At 41.4% G+C, this 18,902-nt stretch overlaps 4 protein-coding genes across 4 annotated transcripts; 2 read left to right on the top strand and 2 right to left on the bottom strand.

The window, feature by feature from the left end:
- Positions 1 to 923: 923 nt before the first annotated feature.
- On the top strand, positions 924 to 2,169 carry AK88_00429 (uncharacterized protein; the record flags this gene model as incomplete). The annotated part of the gene is made up of 4 exons (XM_012478080.1): positions 924 to 1,450; positions 1,641 to 1,722; positions 1,809 to 1,895; positions 2,068 to 2,169. The coding sequence occupies 4 exons, from the start codon at positions 924 to 926 to the stop codon at positions 2,167 to 2,169; spliced, it is 798 nt and encodes a 265-aa protein (XP_012333503.1).
- A 1,035-nt stretch (positions 2,170 to 3,204) lies between these two features.
- AK88_00430 (uncharacterized protein) lies at positions 3,205 to 9,397 on the top strand (the record flags this gene model as incomplete). The annotated part of the gene is made up of 2 exons (XM_012478081.1): positions 3,205 to 4,953; positions 5,309 to 9,397. The coding sequence occupies 2 exons, from the start codon at positions 3,205 to 3,207 to the stop codon at positions 9,395 to 9,397; spliced, it is 5,838 nt and encodes a 1,945-aa protein (XP_012333504.1).
- A 981-nt stretch (positions 9,398 to 10,378) lies between these two features.
- Positions 10,379 to 11,022, bottom strand: AK88_00431 (uncharacterized protein; the record flags this gene model as incomplete). The annotated part of the gene is made up of 2 exons (XM_012478082.1): positions 10,379 to 10,771; positions 10,846 to 11,022. The coding sequence occupies 2 exons, from the start codon at positions 11,020 to 11,022 to the stop codon at positions 10,379 to 10,381; spliced, it is 570 nt and encodes a 189-aa protein (XP_012333505.1).
- Positions 11,023 to 11,657: 635 nt separating this feature from the next.
- On the bottom strand, positions 11,658 to 18,076 carry AK88_00432 (uncharacterized protein; the record flags this gene model as incomplete). The annotated part of the gene is made up of 2 exons (XM_012478083.1): positions 11,658 to 14,621; positions 14,732 to 18,076. 2 exons carry the CDS (start codon positions 18,074 to 18,076, stop codon positions 11,658 to 11,660), a joined length of 6,309 nt encoding a protein of 2,102 aa, XP_012333506.1.
- Positions 18,077 to 18,902: the final 826 nt, after the last annotated feature.

Below are 18,902 nucleotides of genomic sequence, written 5' to 3' on the forward strand. Positions count from 1 at the left end.
AAAAAAAAAAAAAAAAAAAAAAAAAAAGAAAAAACACAAAGCGGTAGGCGTAGCAAAATGGTATGCAATAATTTAATACATAAACCATACATGCATATTGTTTCCACGTCGCGTTGCCGCTCCTTGCCTCCATTCATTTGAATCTTCGTCCTGAACAATTAGTATAATTTTCCCATTTTTAACACTGAAGAAGCGCAATGAAAAAGAATGGCAGAGAGGCACAATCAAACAGTACTGATGATATACCCCCGTTTGAGTACTCATTGCCACATATTTGGAGTTCACTCAAAACGGGAAAAAAAAAAAAAAAAAAAAACAAGAACAATGCGTATATATATATAAAAGTATATCCACTCTGTTAGGAGGGGTTTGAAGGCGCCTTTTTAGTTTTGTAAAATAAGCGCGCTCCATTTGAACATGCACACGTATGATAATCTATGTTGTGCCTCTTTTATTTTATTTTATTGTACTTTATTTTTATATCACCTAACAAAACGTATATTCTTTCTTTTTTGTGCCTTTTCCTTCCTGCTTGCCTAAATTTCCCTTGTGAAGAAGAACCAAAGTTGTGTAGTCCCCCGTCAACCAACTCGACGTTGGTGTTTTTCATACAACACGTTAGGAGACATTTGCAGGCCGTTGTTTGTTCGAACCTATAATACATTGCCCTTTTGTGTAGCTGTGCATAGCCGTGTGTAGTTGGGCGACTTAAGAGGGGAAGGGAGGGTTGCCAACTTTATACAAAATCGTACCTGTGCCATGTGTTCGACACTAGCGAAAGGACAAGTGGCGAGACAAAGACAAACGCACAGGGTGTAAGTGACCCTCAAGGAGAACACGTTAAGGGCATATTATACAACATCGCCAAATAAACCATCCTCATAAAAAGTTATATAGACCCCCCCCCCCCCCTCCTGTGCAAAATGAACTATTACAACCAGAAAATAATAAACCGTGGAAATAACCGAAATGAGAATAATGACGATTCCAATTTCGGGCCCCACGAAAGCAACCTAAATAATATAAACAGTGTTACAAACCCATCTGTAAGTAAAAAAATATATGAAGGTGGTAACTACAACAAGCCAAGTAACAATGTGATCCCCAGTGCCCCCTTTGAAAATAATTTCTACCAAAGCAGTGCTGCACCAAAAGGTTTTAACTTCACACAAAGTAGCGTAAGCGCAAGTGGAAGTGCAAGCGGCAACCACAACAGCGTGGTGACAAGCCCATTTAGCAACCCCCCAAATGCTAACCAAGATGTGGGCTCAAGCGCGGAACCTTTTTTTGGAAATTTTATCTCAACAAATAAAAATAAATTAAAAGAAAACCAACACAAGCGACAAGAGGATGAAGAAGACGAGGAAGATGAACCACCCTTATTAGAAGAATTAGGTATCAATTTTGACTTAATTTCGAAAAGGATGAAATCTGTTTTTATGTTTTACAAGTAAGAATTGTGTTGAGAGAGGTGTTACCCTTCACGAGTGATCGTCCGTCTAATACGTGTGCACATATGGGAGGGGATCTTCCAAAATGGCTCCACATATACGCAGTCTACATGTGTACATTTTGCAATTATCTCATTGTACACTTATGTCCCCTACACCCCTCCCCCTTCGTGATGCCCTCCTCCACAGAATAGACGACACGTTATTCGAAAATTCAGATTTATCCGGGCCGTTAATCATTGTGCTTGCCTTAGGGTTCATACTGCTACTGGTAAGAAGCGCTGCGTTTGTGCTCGCTAAAATTATCACTCACCCCGTTAGCCTACCAAACAATCGTACACCCTTCCCTCCTCGCAGGCCGGAAAAGCCTCCTTCAGTTACATATACCTGATCGGAATTGTTAGCAGTCTGAGCATATATCTTCTCCTTAACATGATGAGCCAGGTGGGAAAAAAAAAAAAAAAAAAAAAGTATATGAATTGCTTCCCCCATTGTGTGATTTCGTAAAAATTCGTACACACTGCTAACATGTGCCACAAAAAAGAAGAAGCCACTGTTGCGTTTTCATTACTTATAAGTATATGTTTAATTTTTTCCTTTTTGTAAACCATTTCAGAATCTGACGTTGGACCTGTACCGTACGATAAGCATGCTGGGCTACGCACTGCTTCCGCTGGTCATTTTGTCCTTCATTTCAATAATTATTAATTTGAGGTAAAGTGAAAATTTGTTCATGGGTGGACAGCACGGGTTGAGGCCCAAGGGTTAAATACACAAAAAAATAAAAAAGACCGCAATGATGCCTCACGTGTGCGTATAGAAGTACCCAAAAGTTACACAATGCACAAAAAAAAAAAAAAAAAAAAACAAAGGGAAAAAAAAAAAAAAAAAAAAAAAAAGGAAAACACGTGAGTGCCTACCTCAAGGTGTACACCCATTTGCGCGCACGTAGGGCAAAGACACACAGAAAAAGTAAATGCAGCGACGCGGGCATATTTGTAGAAAAAAAAAAAAAAACAAAAAAAGAACGATAACAATGGGCTTCCTTTCTTTTCCTTCCCTTTCCGCTTCTCTCCCTTTTTGTGCTTACCACGACACAGCGGTCTCCAAGTCCTCCACTTCGTTAACCCTCTTGGGAATTTTAAAAAAGCTTTTCTGTTCACTCAGTTCCTTGGCCTTCAGCCACTGGTTCAGCATCGACCTCCCTTTCTCAACGTTCCGAGCCATTTTGTGTTCCCCCGAATGTTTATAGCGGTTTCTGTGACGAGCTTAAATTGGTAAGCCGTCAATGTGGCCAACGTCAAATTGCAGAACGGCCAATAGCCGAGCTGCTACCCCCGGATGAACAATTTGGGGAGTCCCCCAGGGTTCAGGAGGAAGAAGCTCCGCAAAGGGGACGAAAACCAACTGCTGTAATTTTACCCAACGTCTGCGGCGTCCTCCCTTTTTGGAATTCCACTCCTGATAAACTTCACTTCATTTTTAATTTACCTTCAGAGTAAATGCGAAGAAAGAGCGTACGCTAAATAGGATAAACAAAAGGGGGCAAGAAAAAAAAAAAAAATGGTTGTCAAAACGTGAAAAAAAAACCCACAAAATTGGGGGAAAAAAAAAAAAAAAAAAAAGGTTGTAAAAACGTGAAAAAAAAACACTAAAAATTGGGGAAAAAAAAAAAAAAAAAAAAAAAAAAAGCCACTGCAAATGCCACCGCGAATGACAACCTGCGCGAAGAAAAAAAAAAAAAAAAAGTGCAATGGAGGACACCCTTCTCAAACACACAATTGTAGATTTCGAGGGCAACAAAAATGCGCTTGACTTGTGGAAAAAATACGTAACTGAGGAGGTGCTACGGGATCCCGCCTTTGGGAGGATCGGCAAAGAGCGCGCCAAAAGGGAAGCCAAGCGGGTCAAAACTTGGTTAAACTTGTGTGGCCAAAAAGTGCACCACTGGAAAGATCCAAATTACCTTCCCGAATGTGAATTAGAAGAGGTGTCGCCGCATAATGGCAGACAGTGCGGTGAAGGTGAAGAGGGGAAGAAGAACGACACGCTAATCACTGAAAAGAACAAATGCCCCAACAACAGTTCTGAGGCTTTGAATTCCCCCCCTAAGCAAGGAAAAAGGACAAAAGAAAAAAAAGAAAAAAAAGCGCTGTTATCACCGGAGGAGGTGAAGAACTACCTGGAGGAATTCGAAAATCTACTGGAAAAGCTGGACCAAGACACGGAACAATATTTTAAGAAGCACCAAAATCATAAAGACGGTGGAACACATGGCCAGTGCATAGTGACGTATCAAAATTATGAATGCCGAAAAGCACAAGTGACATACAAAGAGGAAAGCGATTTCTTCAGATTTTTTTACTCCTCTGTATGCTTAATAAAAGAAAATAAGGCCCTCATACCTAGGGGGAATTATTTGTACGAGCTGATACATCCACAAACGAGTTCGTCCTTCCCAGTGCCAAACAGATTGAGCTACTATTTGGTTAAATTATACATAAATAATAAATGGCGTTTAGTCTTTGTACACCTGACCCTACCATACGATGAGAAGAATCAAATTTTGTCTTGCCCCTCTCTGAATGAGAAAGAGTTATGGCCACATATTCTCATGGAGGCTTTGCTAACTTGCTTTCAAATTTTTCACCTGCCCGATTATCATTTTCACCTCCTCGAGATGTTAACGGGGCTCAAATGTATAAACAAGTCATACGACTTTATCCCCTTCGGGGACCACCTACGGGCGGAGAAATGTTTTTTCATCCCCTGCGCGGTGCTCTTTGGCAAGATCAGCGACATAATGAGCGTCAATTGTGGACATGCTGACGTAGCCAATTCACACCCCAACTTAAACGAAAAGCAATGCGCTGAACATTCAGAGAAAACAACGCACCAAATACACACTGTGAAGGGAAAGAATAACACGAGAGCAGATCTGTGTGTGCTTCCAAACACCCGCTTGTCCTTGAGCAGCTCCCGTCCTAATGAGAAGCACCCGCACGGACGTTTCTTCTTCCTCATCTGCTCAGTGGAAAATGAATATATAAAAATAAAATGCGAAGATGTTACGCCTCTCCATTGTACATCCTACTCCGCGTACCAACAGTCTATGCTTAAAGCAAAGAAGGATGTTTTCCTCAAAGGGTATGCTTACATCAACGACAGGGGAAACATCCGGATTAAAGACACAGAACTGGTACCAGTAAATATTTTGACTCCCCCGAATGGTATTCCTGAGCAGGGACAGGAAGCAGACCAGGGGGCAGATAAAAATCTCAATGCACGTGATATGAGCAAGGAACCCCAAGCAGACAATCTTAGTGATGCGAATTGTGACACATGTGACGTTACGGTGAATGAAGAGAATACTCAACAGGTGATTCAACTAATTAGAAAAATTTTAGGAGATGCTAAGAATAACACTAAGCGAGCTAAACCAGTCAGCGAGGAATCGGATGGCAGGCACCCCAGAATGGGTACCTCCAAGTCGGGCAAAAAGGTAATTCATACACCCCCCTGTGCACATTTAAGTAGAACCAACCAGTGCAAATATGTGTCAGGCAGGGAGTTTGTTTTGGACGCGTGTGACATGGTGCGTGGGTGCTACTACACACTTTCAAAGTCGCAATTAGTTCACTCTGTAGTTAGTCCACTGTGCAGTCAGCTCGGCGCCGTCACCTCACCTGGCCACCTCCCACCGAGGCAACCATTTTATGCAAAAGTTCATCACTAACCGAATACACAAAGGGGGCACCCAAGAGAGGCAGAGGTCGACACCCAGGCCCAAACCACCGCACGTAACCACTCCTTGTGCCTCCTTACACACGTGTTTATACACGCGTGCACCATGGCAGAACGCCCACAAGGACCTCGACAAATGGCTGGACGAAGGAGAACTGGAGATACTTACCCAAAGAGTAAACGTAAACTACACATACCAATATGTGATAAAAACGAATGGTAATAACTTCTTAGCCAAGGGGGAAACGATTTTTTTCCTCGTCAACAGAACCCACTTCGAAGTTGCGTCCACCAACAGGTATGCTAAAAACAGAACTGCTCAAATTCAAGCAACTCAAAAGAATCATGGTAAAGTTAAGCTGAAGAAAAAAGACAGCAGTAGTGACCCTTTGTCAAGTGTTTCTGACGCTACACAGGAGGAGAGCTTTCCATATCTTATGCTCATTTGTTCCGTCTGCATCAATCGGAGTGGAAGCAACTCCGAGTTGTCACCCCGTGCTGACGATATTAAAACGCACAATGGGCCATATGGGCCAAGTAGCAGCAACGGCTGTACCAATTCTAATGATGTATTTGAAGGGCCAAATGAGGAAGCTTTATCTGACGGGCTGCACGAATTTTGTTTTTCCTTTTTTTCCTGCAAAGTTGGAAAGAGGAAAAGGTGCACAGGGGGGGACATCATGGTGCGAAAAAGGAGCGAGACAAAGCGCCCTATCTTCAGCCACGCTGAAAAACGCCAAGGGGGACTTCTCACATTGTTCACATCAACACTGGGCCGTGTCCCAGAAGGAATAGTTACCGATGGAAGTAGCGGCTGTGGTTGTGGTAACTCCGGTCTTCACTCAGGGGAAGAAAAACACGCGATGCTCTCCCCAAAGGACATCCTCAACTTCGAGTGCTTCGTTAGGAAAATAGGCGAAGAGAGACTCACACGAAATGAGGATGCAACAGGGGGAGATAAAGAGGACAGGGAAAGCAACCCCGCCTGCTTCTTACCTGCAAACCTTTTTCTAAACAACTGCGGACACGACCAATGGAAGGATTACCACTTTGATGAAGAAATTCAAAAACGGAATATACACCTGAGGGGGAACATGGAACATTTTTTCCTTGTGTATGTGAAGCGCAGCAAGAGGGGCGACTTCTCCGTTGAATGGCTCGAGGGAAAGAAAAATAAAACAAAACATGGGGGACCCTCAGAACAGGCAAAAAAATCGGAACACACACAAAATAGAAGCAATGCGCTACATTCGCCAAGTGAAGAAGGATTGATTAAGTGCTCCTTTATGAGTGTAGAAGAATATTTTGAAAAAAAATTAAAAATGAAAATGGCGTTTTTAAAAAAGAAATTGAATATAGGGAAGGAATGCCCGATCAAGGTACTGCTAAAATATACAGTGACGATCCCTCAAGTGAGCAATTTACGTGAACCATTTTTTTATGTAATTCCTAAAGCGAACGATTTAAAAGTTATGCCCCATTTGGATCTATACATTTGTAACGTAACAAAATGGAAGGGAATTTTTGATGTGCAAAATGGAAAGGGAAGGAAAAAAAAAAAAAAAAAAAAATCGGAAAAAAATGAGAACATTACAGAACAGGGAGATGAAGATGAAGACGAGGAGAATGAAGAAGAGGATTCCCACAACGGAATGAAAAAACTTTTTTACAAAATTTCGATGGAAAATTTTATTCACAAAATTTGCATTCCTCCATGTGATAATGATGACGATGAGGCTAAGGACGAATGCACGTACCTATTTCTCGTCGTTTCAAAAAAGGCAGAGAGGCTAATCGGAAAGGACCTCCATTTTGAGGTAACCATTGCTGCCCCGTCTAGAGAGAAAGACATCTCCTGTGAAGAATACACAAAGAGGAAAAAGACAAACATACGGGTTAATGAAGTTTCGTCGTTTTGCAAAATGTATACCTTCAACCACAACGGTGAAAACATTAACCTGGACGTAAAGAATGACTTTCAAAAGGAGAATACCTCAGGAGGGGTTGATCCAAAAAATGGTAACGCCACAGTGGAGAAAAACTACAGTGAATTGCCCCCATCTGCAGAAAAAAAAACCAACCAAACACAAGTAGAGATAGACACCCTCCAACTCACCACGTACAAGTGTCAAAAGAAAACAAAAAAATTTAAATTAATAAAAACAATCACCATCAATGGTAGGAGCGACAGAACATGGGGCTCCATTTACGTGGACCTGAACAATCCCCATTTATTCAAAAATATTGTCGTCAAAATATTAAAAATAAAACGAAAAAAAATTACCCATGAGAAATGTGCAAACCTGAATTTTATTACAAACAACTGGGGAAGAAAAATTATCTTAAAGAGGAGAAGGAAGAAAAACGTTTTTTTTAAGCACGTTGAATTGGCCACCAGCGATTCATACCTCCTTCAGGTGGAGGTAAATATGTTTAGCGACACTGCCCAGGAGCGGTTGAACAAGGACAGCTCACCGGTTTGTCTTCCGCAAAATGGAAACAAAATAAGTCAACCATCCTCAAAAAACTATTCCTATGCTCATCCAGATGTTCTAGTAAACGTTTTATTAAACTTCTCTGACGATGTTACCCTCGAGGACGACACTTCCCACGAAGACGTAGAAACCGAAATGAAGAAATTTTTTGACGTTGCTACAATGAATTTAGAAAATCTAACATTGGATAGCCAGGCCAATCATAAGGACAATATTTTTTCTCTTAAAAATGATCTGCTATTTCATTATCGAGGCAATTATTACGAAATTTTTAGGAGCCTCTCAAAGGTGTGTAGTGGTGACATGCCCCCAAGCGCCTTATCTGTGGGGGAAAACTGTCACACATGTGATGGAAAAGGAAAGAAGGACAACCAGGAGACTTACAATTGCGTTTACCACTTGAATGATAACGAATATGATGACCTACTGTGTACGAAAAAAGCGGAAGAAACCTCCAATATGGAACCATCCTTGAGCAAAGAACACTTTTTTCAAGCCCTGTCCTCCGTTTTAAATTTATCCAAAGAGACATCAGCCTATGTAGAGTCAAAACTTGTTCCCCCCCGAAGCGACATGGTTGGAAGAAGCTCCTTCGCACAGATGCTCCAAAAAGTAGGGACAGAAACACATTGCCTCACCTTTGGTGCACCTGAGAACGGGGATAAGCTGGACAAGTTTGAAAAGTACCCATTCGCCAAGCTGCTCGATATCCCTCCGAACATTAACAGGGAAGAAAAAAAGCACAAGGCGGATGACCCCATGAGCAAAGAGTTCGAAGACTCTTTTAATAATTTCCTTTCCCTTTCCACGGACGTAAAAAAAACCATCGATGATGTTAAGGCCACCTACAATTTAAAAAACAAAATGGACCTTTTCAAAATAAAAATGGATGCAGAACTACAACTGACGGAAAACACCTTCTACTCCCTTGGAGGTAAAATTGGAAACATCACCAGGACCCTTGTTAAAAAAAATTGTGCCATTTTAAATAAGACAAAAAATGGTACACATAACCCCAAGCGGAATGAAAAACTAACACACGGTCTCAACAACGGAGGGGGTTACCTTCTAGAAGAGAACCTCATCCCAAGCCCCGATGAAGAACAAACGAATCGTCATGGTAATAAGGGAACATTCTACATTCAGCAAAAAATAGACCCCCCAATTGAAAACCTGCAGGATCTCATAAACGTCCTCAAAAGGGTAAAAACCTCCATCCAGCTAAATGACACAAAAAATATGAAACTGAAAAATTCCAAAATGATAAGAGAGAGAAAAGCCTTCATCGAAAATATAAAAAATAGCCTAAAGACCAAGAGGTTTAAAAATCATACCACAGAAGAACTGAAAGATATATACCACAAAGGAGCTGAATTAAAATTACATATTTACAACCCCAATCTGATGAAGTACATCAAGACGCATTACCTCCTCCTACACAGACTAAATGACATGAAGGCCCGTATTAACGCCTCCAAATTAAAGAAAATGAAAATGACGACCAATGAAAAGGAAACGTTCAACGTAGAAAGAGCAGTGACGGATAAAAAATTATTCATGCAACTATTCCGCAACTGCACAGATGTGATTAAAAATGATACTCAAATTCAATTAAGTGATTCATATAAGAACCTATATAAGGATGCTCAACAAATTTTTAATAAAATGACAGAAGCCACACAGAAGGAAAAGGAAGAAGCTTCATAGTCAACTGTATAACCTCTATTTTGAGAAAATCACCACCAACAATTTTTACACCCCTCATTGTAAGGCGCATCTTTTCCTCTGCTCCGCACAATCGGATTGTTCACACATGTATATTTGTTGGCTCCACACTCTCATCCACCCACTTTTTTGTTGTTGTTAAGTAATTTTTTTAAAACCCCTTATTGTGCCCACGATGATATGCACGGGGGAAATTTTCCCCCCACACACCCTCCTCTATCAACCTACTTGACACAAACACATGTTTTTTTTTTTTTTTTTTTTTTGTTCTCACCAATGATTTGCTATGTCCCAACTGGTAGCTACATTATCCCCACATGGAGGATTTCGTTAAAATGCTATCCTCCCGTGGTGTTTCCTCACCCCCGAGGAAGTTTCCCTTTTACTTATACGCCGACCCCTTGTCCGGGAACTCAAAAGAGACACCTCTCCTCGGGCCACTTACAAAGCATGGTCGTCCTTTTACATTTTTCTGGGCCCATCGCACTAGCATGCTTTCGCGTGGATAACAGCATCAAGGTGATTGTCACTACAGGTTAACAAATTAGGCGCGCAAAGAGAGCGAAGCAGGTCATACAATGTAGTAGGTTGGACAAACGCAGAGGACAAATGAACAAAAGATCCTATCCGCTAAAAACAATTGCGCCGCTTTTTTCAAGCGGGGGCAGGACAGTGTTCCATATTAATAACAAATGCTGATAAGAAAAAAAAAATATATATATATATATATGTATAGACGAATGGAAACGCGCAGTACGAACATACACAGGTGAACAAAACAAACTGGTCGCATAGGTTAGAGGACGGCAAGGGATCGAACTTATGCACGCAGTAGATGAGACATGGCATCCTTCCAGAGAAGTGATTGACTTAATAGCACCCAGGATCTGCTTCAAATGAAGAGTCAGTGCTAGTCTGAGCAACCCGGCTTCAACATCTTAATGGTTGCACACAACCTTTTCGCTAAAATCGGACGATAATTTCCGGTTTTATGAAGCCTTCGCTCCCCTTTCTCTTCGCCGCTATTCTATAATGCAAGCAGTCAAGGCGAGGGTTCACTACACCCGACTGAGGTGCAGTAGAGGGACACCACCCATTCCAAGGGTGTAAAAAACTATTAGCTATCTCGGAAAAAAAATATTTCCCCATAAATTTCTTTCGAGGTTTCTTCCATTTGTCCAAAGTAGGAACCGTGTGCTCAGAACCATCTGTGTAATCACTTTCTGTATAGTGATCATCTGTCGTAATATTTATCTTTGCATGTTTGTAATCTCCCTTTTTGGACTGACTAAAATATTTGTCATTCAGGTGGCTGTCATGGTCGGCGTTACTTTTCCTTTCAGCGGTCGTGGGTGCCTTACAATTGTAACACATACGAATTTTCGTCTTTTTTTTTTTTTTTTTTTTTTCTTCCCATATGTAGGAAGAACTTCACTATTCTCTCTCTGCTCGTGGAGTGTATGAAGAAGATTCTCATTCGGACCCCCCCAGGGGGGATCAAAATAATTCAAAGGTACTCCATGCACACTACCCAAAGTAGAATCACCAACTGGGGAATACAGCTTCGTTTTGTTATATAGCTTGTCATCACAATTGAGATATACCATTTTGTGCAACTACTTTTTTCTTTTCTTTTCCGTTGCTTCCTATCTTGAGTGGGTGGAGCTCAAATAGGGGAGAACAGTTAAAATAGCACTTCACTTCGCGAAGCTTACAAAATTTGCAGTTGTTCCGATTGCGATTAATGGATGCTGGTCTAGCTTACTGCCTTTAATGTGCACCCTCTGTCAATCCGTGCAGGCTTCTTTATAGCGCTACCCTGCGGCGTGTTTCGCCTTTTCCTGTCCCAATGGCGACGCCCACGTGTGTGCAAAATGTGTGCTGCCGCGTATTCTGCTCAATTTAGCAGTAGACCCGTTACATGTGGACATGGTTCTCACTTGCCATTTTACGGGCTTTAAAGAAAATGATAAGTCATTAAAGGAGCAAGCAAGGAAACGAACAAGCAAACTAACTAACAAAACATGCGCGCACATGCACATGTGTATGTGTCGCGCCTTTTGTTTTGATACCCATGTGATGAAAGCGGAATGAGCCTTTTCTTCACCCCAACTTTACATTTTTCCCTAGTGTACATACACCTCGTGTTCCCCTTTGTTTTTTTTTTTTTTTCCGTCTTCTGGTCCTCCTCTGCAGTAAGCTGCCCTTACGAGTTTTTCCTTCCCCAAAGCGCATCCCCGCGTTAACAATTTCTGCCTTGAAAATAAGAAGTGAAGGCCCTCCTCGGAATTTTGCATATAAGCTCACACTTAGGGTAAGGCATAGCGGTAGGAGGTGCGTTATTCATGGTAGTGGTGTTCCCATCATCGTGTATTGTCCTATGCGCGTATGCAGGTAAGTTTATCTGTTCCTTATACAATTGTGTAGCAGCTCTTCTTCCCCTCTTCAACGGTTCACACGGAATAGTCGGACAATTAGTGCAGAGCCTTCTCGACGCATTCGTTCCATTTGACACATACGAGAATGTTCTTCCTGCTTTTTGCCCAGTGGGAAGCTCAAATAAGTCAGATTTGTCTTCCTTAAAAGTAACGGAGCATTTACCCAATAACGGATCCCTTTTTGTTTCCTCCAAACTACTTTTCGGTACCTTGTCAACGCATTTAAAATCTTTTTCCCTTTTGTCTACATTTTCTGCACTCTTCTTTCCTTTTCTAAATAATTTATTTATCAGAGTGGTGGTTCTAGACAACATGGGAGGAGCGCTGGTGACTTCCTTCACAGGGCAGCAAAAAAGGGTGTTACTGCAATTTTGGTCATTAGCATCACTACTAAGTACTTTGCCCCCTAATACATTCTCTCGTTCGGTGCTTTTCCTATTCAAGCTACTTTGTACAGAACATCTGAAAGACACATCGTTATTTAACTTTTCTATGTGTGGAGGTTTCCCTAGTCGTGCCTCTTCCAGCCGCTCGAATTGCTTCCCCATATGCCTTAACACCTTCGTGTCATTACCACATGTGCTAGTATAATTATAATCGTTGTATTTAGCGTCGTCACAGGGGGGTAAAACGGGGAGGTCACTAGCCAAACGATTCTGCGTACCTTCTTTACTCATCATGTAGCTGACATAATCATCATTTCGATTTGAAGAATAATCGGACACATGGATCGAATATTTGTCCCTCTTCTCAGCAGTGTTTCTTCTGCGAACCCTTCTCCCATCATTCTCACATATTATTCTCCCTTTAATGGACTCCTTCAGGTGTAAATCCTTGTTAGTCTTCTTTTTCCCCCTCGATAAATTCCTGCCTGACCACACGCTATGCGTTTCTTTTCGAGCACCATAATGAATCGAACCGGGATTAAATATCTCGCATCTATTTTTATTTAATATCAGTTTATTTTTTACAAAGGTGCCGTTTGGACTCCCTTGAGGTGATTCCATATATGTCACTTTGGAGTCTTCAAAAAGTGGATTGGCTTCTGCAAAAGTGAATTTTTTGAGGCAGTTCTGCGGCGTATTATTCAACGCTTCACCATTTGCACCTCCATGTGAAAGATTAATCTTTCCATTAAAAGAATATTCCGAGTTAGGATCGTCGCGCTGTGTAGCAGACATATATTTGGTGTCCTTCCCTTTGTCTCTTGCACATTTAGAGGTGATGACTCCTTCGCCACAGTTCCTCTCCTTGTTTGAGCGATCTTTTATAGCACCTTCTGCCTTTTGCCCATCCTGATGATGACTGTACTTTATGTTTATTTTATTTACCTTTGGTTCTTCTAAGAAGCTACCCGGAATTGCAGAAATGGGTTCATACCATGTACGAGCTGTTGGGGCTAATGTTCCGAACGAATTATCATCCCCCTTTTGTCTTTCCTCCATGCTGTTTTTTATCAAATGAGATATTGCATTGGTAAAAGTCTTCACCTTGTCTTCTCTGTTAAAAGTATTGTGCTTGTCGTAGGGACAATTTAGATTAGCAGCATTCCTCCTCACTGACAAATTTTGAGTTCCGGAAATTGTGCTAACTTTGAAATTGTGGTTCGCCTCTTCGTCGCTTCCCTTTCCTTTGTCCACCTTTTCCTTCTCATATATCTCTTTTAGAAACTTCAGCTCCTCCATTCGCTCGTTAAAACTTGGAGGTTTCTCAAATGCATGGTTGAAATTTACGCATTTTACGACCCCATTATGCTTCCTCCCCTCATCAAAATTGTGATTAACAGAACATTTCTCCTTTTTCAGCTCTGGCAATTCCCCCTTTTGCGTCCTTTCTGCAAGTCCACACTTGTCCACTCGTTCCTTGTACATAACCTTAATAACGTTTCTTGTATTATTCCCTTCCAAGTCCTGCAGTCCTCTACCTCTGACTCCATCAAGTGCGTACGTTTTCTTCGATGCATCATCCTGGAGGTTTCTTTCGTGCGTGCTGCCATTCGTGGCTTCTCCCCGTTCAACTTCGCCGTTGTCACTTGCACCATTTGCAGAATTAACCCGTACCACGTCATCAACATTGGAGGTATTGCCGCCGTGGCTTCTGCCCGCGGTGCGTCCACTGTCGTCGGGGAGATCATCGCTGCGGTTGGTCAAGTCTATGCCCTCATCACAGGTTTTATCGCAATTCTTTTCGCAACTCTTCTCGAAGTTCATTTCGCAGTTCCTTTCCCAGATGTGGTCGATGATGTTGTTTGTGCTCTCCCCCCTGATGGTGCGGGGCCACCGCGTTTTGCGACAAATACCGTCATTCGCACAATGATCACTGACGTGGTCTTCCTCTCTGAACCTCGCGCCTATTCCTACATGAATAAACTTTCCATCGTCCCCCTCAGCATTGTCCGCGCTGACTGCATTGCCATTTGAGTCTGCGCACTGTGCTCCTGGTTCGTTATTGTGATCACTTTGCGGACAATTTTCCTGCTCACTGCTAGTGGATGTTGTATTGCCATCCTCCCTATCAACATTCTCGAGTGAATTCCTTTCCGCGTCTGCATAAAAGAGCAGATTCAACTTCTCCTTCGTGAAGCCAATGTTCAAAGGATCATTCGTGGAACTGCCACGGGACAAGCGCGCATCGTTAGAGTTGTGCAAATCTACTTTTACACCTTCTTTAAGGAGTAAATGATTTCCCTCCGATTTTTTGACTTCAAATTCTCTTCCGTTCCCCTCCCCCATATCATTTCCAACACGTTCAGCGCTTTTCATGCTTTGCTTTTCCGTGGGGGAGGGATCAATCAGTTTAAATGGCCCGGTAATTGGGGGGTGTTTTGAGCCGGCTGATTCTTGCTGCTTACTTCTTGGGGCATAGCGGAAAAAATTACCCCTTCCATTTCACCTGCAGAGTTTTTCGGAGTTTCTACAGCATTTGCGTAGGAGAAGTACTGGACCGTACTACCTAACATGTTCTGATATTTTTCTCCACCTACCTGATTTATGGATTGAACATTTAAGTCTCCATTGGTGTGGTGGCTACTGTCCACTGTGTGAATGGTCTTCCTCAATCCATCATCTCCCTTTTCCTGTAAAATGTCTAACAATTGTTTCTTTTGCATACTTATAAATTTCTCATTTGAAGTTTTAATTAACTCAGACATATCCTCCGGATTGACACTTTTTTTATGTGCCACATGTTGAGCAGTATGAGGTTGCTGGTACACATCATTGGTAGGTGATTGTATATTTGAAAGACACTGAAGAATTCCTACCGAGCTGTTAACATTAGTGTTTGTCTTTTCATTTATCTTATTTGTGTATACATTTAGATAGCCTACATTTGCATCTTCACCTTTCAGACTTGTATTTTGAGTATCTATACACGCTTTTACCCATGAAGGCATTCCACTGTCTCGTTTTGAAAATGTCACCTTGGCATCAGAGCCTTTAAATTGATCTTTGCATTTGTTTGAACTGGTATTAATCGTGTATGTAGCGTCTATATTGCCATTTCCCTTTATTAGCGAATTTGTGAAAACGTCTTCTTCTGCGCAGCCTTTCTTTGACAAATCGCCCGAGTTTTTACCTACTATGGTGTGGGACCTATTGCAGCTCCGATCAAACGGTTTGGACAGGGCATTAGCAGTAGTGTACTCTCCCCTGTTTTCCCCCTTAACCGATACTAACTGGTTTGTTAACTCTGTAAGGCTGCAAATCTTGTCAGCGGCTCTGATATTTCCACTTGAAATTACATTCGCCAGTGGAATTTGTTCAAGAACAATCGGTTTTTCTATAAATGGCATTTGCTGCATCTTCGCTTGATTCTGTGGAGTGTTTGCCTGAGGCAGGGAGTCACTTTTCAGTGCAAAATCGGCTTGTCCGTATGGCGCTAGCGCCGCCGTAATGGGTACATGCGTTTGCAAAATGGGAACCTGCGTCTGAACCCCTGATCCATGCACCTCAGCTGCTACCCTTTGCATCTGTGGTGCTGCCCGTTGTAAGTGCAATCTTCCTTGAGACAGATCTAGGGGTACGTGAATCACCTGTGCATGCGCACGAGGCAAATGGCTCTTCGGCATTGGCGTATTCCCCTCTGGAACTGAATGGGCTGCAAAGTTTGGCAAAAGCGATGCCGACGGATACCTCCTTGCCGTATATTCAGGTACACACAAATTAACATTAGCTAACTCAGGTCGCACTTCAGCAAAAACATTTTGAGATAGATTTTTCATTCCTGCCTGTGGTACATTCTCGCACATGTTATAAGTGACTAGTGGTGTCCTTGGCATTGTATCAGCTCCTAAGGCATATGCGTAAACTGGTCCTCCCTCAGGATGTGCTTCCTTTTCGCGATTTGTTAGAGTTAACCCCTTGGGAATGCTTCCACTCACCAGATTGTCAATCTCTTTTCTTGCATAAAACTTCTCATTAGGTGTGTTCTTCACATTGACGTAACTGCATCCTTCTACGTTTGAGGTCTCCCTAATAGTAGGCTTAGATGCAACAATATTGTGAGTGCCTACAGACGCACCATTTTGACATCCTAAAGGCTGGATCGCTCTCATGTTTAGAGGCTTTTTGTTCTTTACATGGCTACTACTCTGTAGGTTGTACTTACTCACACGTTTGCCATGTCTCAATCCTCTTGTCTTGCCTTTTTTTTTTCCCCTACTGCAGCAATTTTCATCAAGCAAATTGTGTTCTTGGTCCAAACCATTCTTGGAAGAGTCGTTATTTCTATATTTCCCACTTTGCTTCAATTTTTGGTTGTTCTTGTTTTCGCACATTACATGTGCGCAACCGTTTGGGTTGTGTTTTTCCCCGGGTTTAGGCACCTTGCATCTGATTAAAACCTTTCCCTTTTTTGTGCTCCTTTCTGTCACGTTCGAATAAGGCTCATAATAGCTTTCTTTACATTCCGATAATGCGCTAGGCTTAGTTGGCTTGCCATTAGTTTTGAGACCTTTAGTGCTTGAATGGGCCGCCAGTTTATGTTTGCGTTTTTCTCGATCCTTGTAGTTGTGCGCCCTCCTCATTCCCATATGCGGAGTTGAATAATCGTGCGAATCGTTCAGACAGTCAGAAGAATCTCCGCTGTGTTTTTCACTCGAGCAGTAAGCACCCTTTGACTCTGTGTCTGAAGTTCTCATTTCCATTATGGTCGAGTTCGATAAAATTATGTCTACAGAATTATTTGAGGGTATATTTAGCATCCCGTTCGTTTTTCTAGGGTTTACAAAATTTAATTCGTTATGTTGACTCTTGCTTCTCTTCTTGTGTTGAATAATGTGCTCTCCGTTTCTCCTTTCCTCGTTGTAGTCCTGCCTTTTGAGGGTAAAATTACAGTTATGTTCGCACGCTTCCAGCACCTTTTTTAATCCTCCTATGTTAGAATTGTTTACGCTACTTCCTTCCGAGTCGTCAGAAAAGCCGTGATAATTAAAGGTGCCGTCAGAAATATCTTTCGATTTGTCTGAATAGCTGCTATCCTTCATAGTAGTGTCTACGACGGTGTTTTTCTCAAATGCATGTGCGCTACTTTTATGGTTATCCTGGTGGAGTTTTTCAATTTCGTCTTCTTTGCCGTTTCCAAACGTGGGTACCTTTTTAACCGTAAAGGACTTATCATTTTGGCAACTTTCTGCAAGCAATTTGATGCCACTTTTCTTCTTACTTTTATTTTGAAGACTAATGTTGCTGTTCTTTCTTCCGTTGTTCGCATTTTGAGGCCTTGAATAAATGGGATGCTTCGACTTTACAATTGAACAAATAGTTGGAAGTTCGTAATGCTTCTTGTAATCGCATCCCCATGATAACGGATTCGATTTGTGAAGTGTCCCATATGCCAGGGAAGACACTCCATAGTCTGCACTTGGATTTTGGGACATATAATTCGGAGTAACATTCGATCCTGGCAAATGTAAAAGAGCCCCATTCTCTTCAAATTTTTCATTTCGGTAGTTCAAGGGGTTCAGGGTATGTGTATCAAATTCTTCACTTTCCGTCTTTTTGGAAACGTTGTTTTTTTTTTTCTTCTTCTTGGAGTTTCTTTCATTCTTTGCACAATTTAGGTAATAAGCTTTATTCGCTTCCGCGTATACATGTATGACATTTTTCAGCTCCTGTTCCGACAGTGGATTTATTTCGCTGACATTACGCACAACCGTTCCTCTATTCTTGGGGATTCTCCTAAGAGGAGTTGATGATTTGATCGTCTCACTTTGTGCCCTCATAATTTAGAAGCCCATCGAGAGGAGAACAAATAGTTTATTATGTATTTATCTTAAAAGTGAAACATTTATGAGGGGCGGGGTAGATCCTCATGTGAGTTATACAGTTGGATATACATGTGACGCTGTCCAACGTTGAATTTTTGTGCTCATCCGTGAATGTGTCACAAATTTGACGTATGTTTCTGTGTGCAGTGTTAATAGTTGTGAGGAGTGTACACTTCACATTTAAGGGGGACAAAAGAGTACAAATGGGGAAAAATGCGAAAGACGGGACAAATATGCAAATCGAAACAAAACGACAAACATCAATCCTCATACTCCTGCCCTTATAACAACAACTAAACAGGTAAAATATATGTATGAATAGTCATTAATCATTTACAAATGTGCACGCAAACAAGTGTTCTACTTTTTTCTCGTTTTAAAATAGCGGTACAGAGTGCCAATTTTGAAAAATTTACTACTATTTTTTTTTTTTTGTTTTTTTTTTTTTTTGTAGATAGAAAATAGTTTGGCTATCTACCTTGCCGTTCAGAAAATTTCTGTGTACACATTTTTTCTTATTTTATAGAAAGTGTACAAAGTTAGACTTAAAAATCTGTTACTCCTGCTGTTGTAGAAACTTTGACGCAGTGACAATTCAAAGATCATCACCAGGCAATCGCAAACAAGATGTGTATTCTTTTAAAAATATCTTAAATTGTTTTTTATCCTTTTTCATAAGAAGAGATTAAAAGAAAAAAAAAAAAAAAAAAATTGTGCACATGCAATGTTAATATACAAAATTTTAGCTACCTTAAAATAAATATTATGTACGTACATGATC

Source organism: Plasmodium fragile (assembly GCF_000956335.1).
Source record: "Plasmodium fragile strain nilgiri unplaced genomic scaffold supercont1.3, whole genome shotgun sequence".
In the NCBI taxonomy this organism is placed as follows: domain Eukaryota; phylum Apicomplexa; class Aconoidasida; order Haemosporida; family Plasmodiidae; genus Plasmodium; species Plasmodium fragile.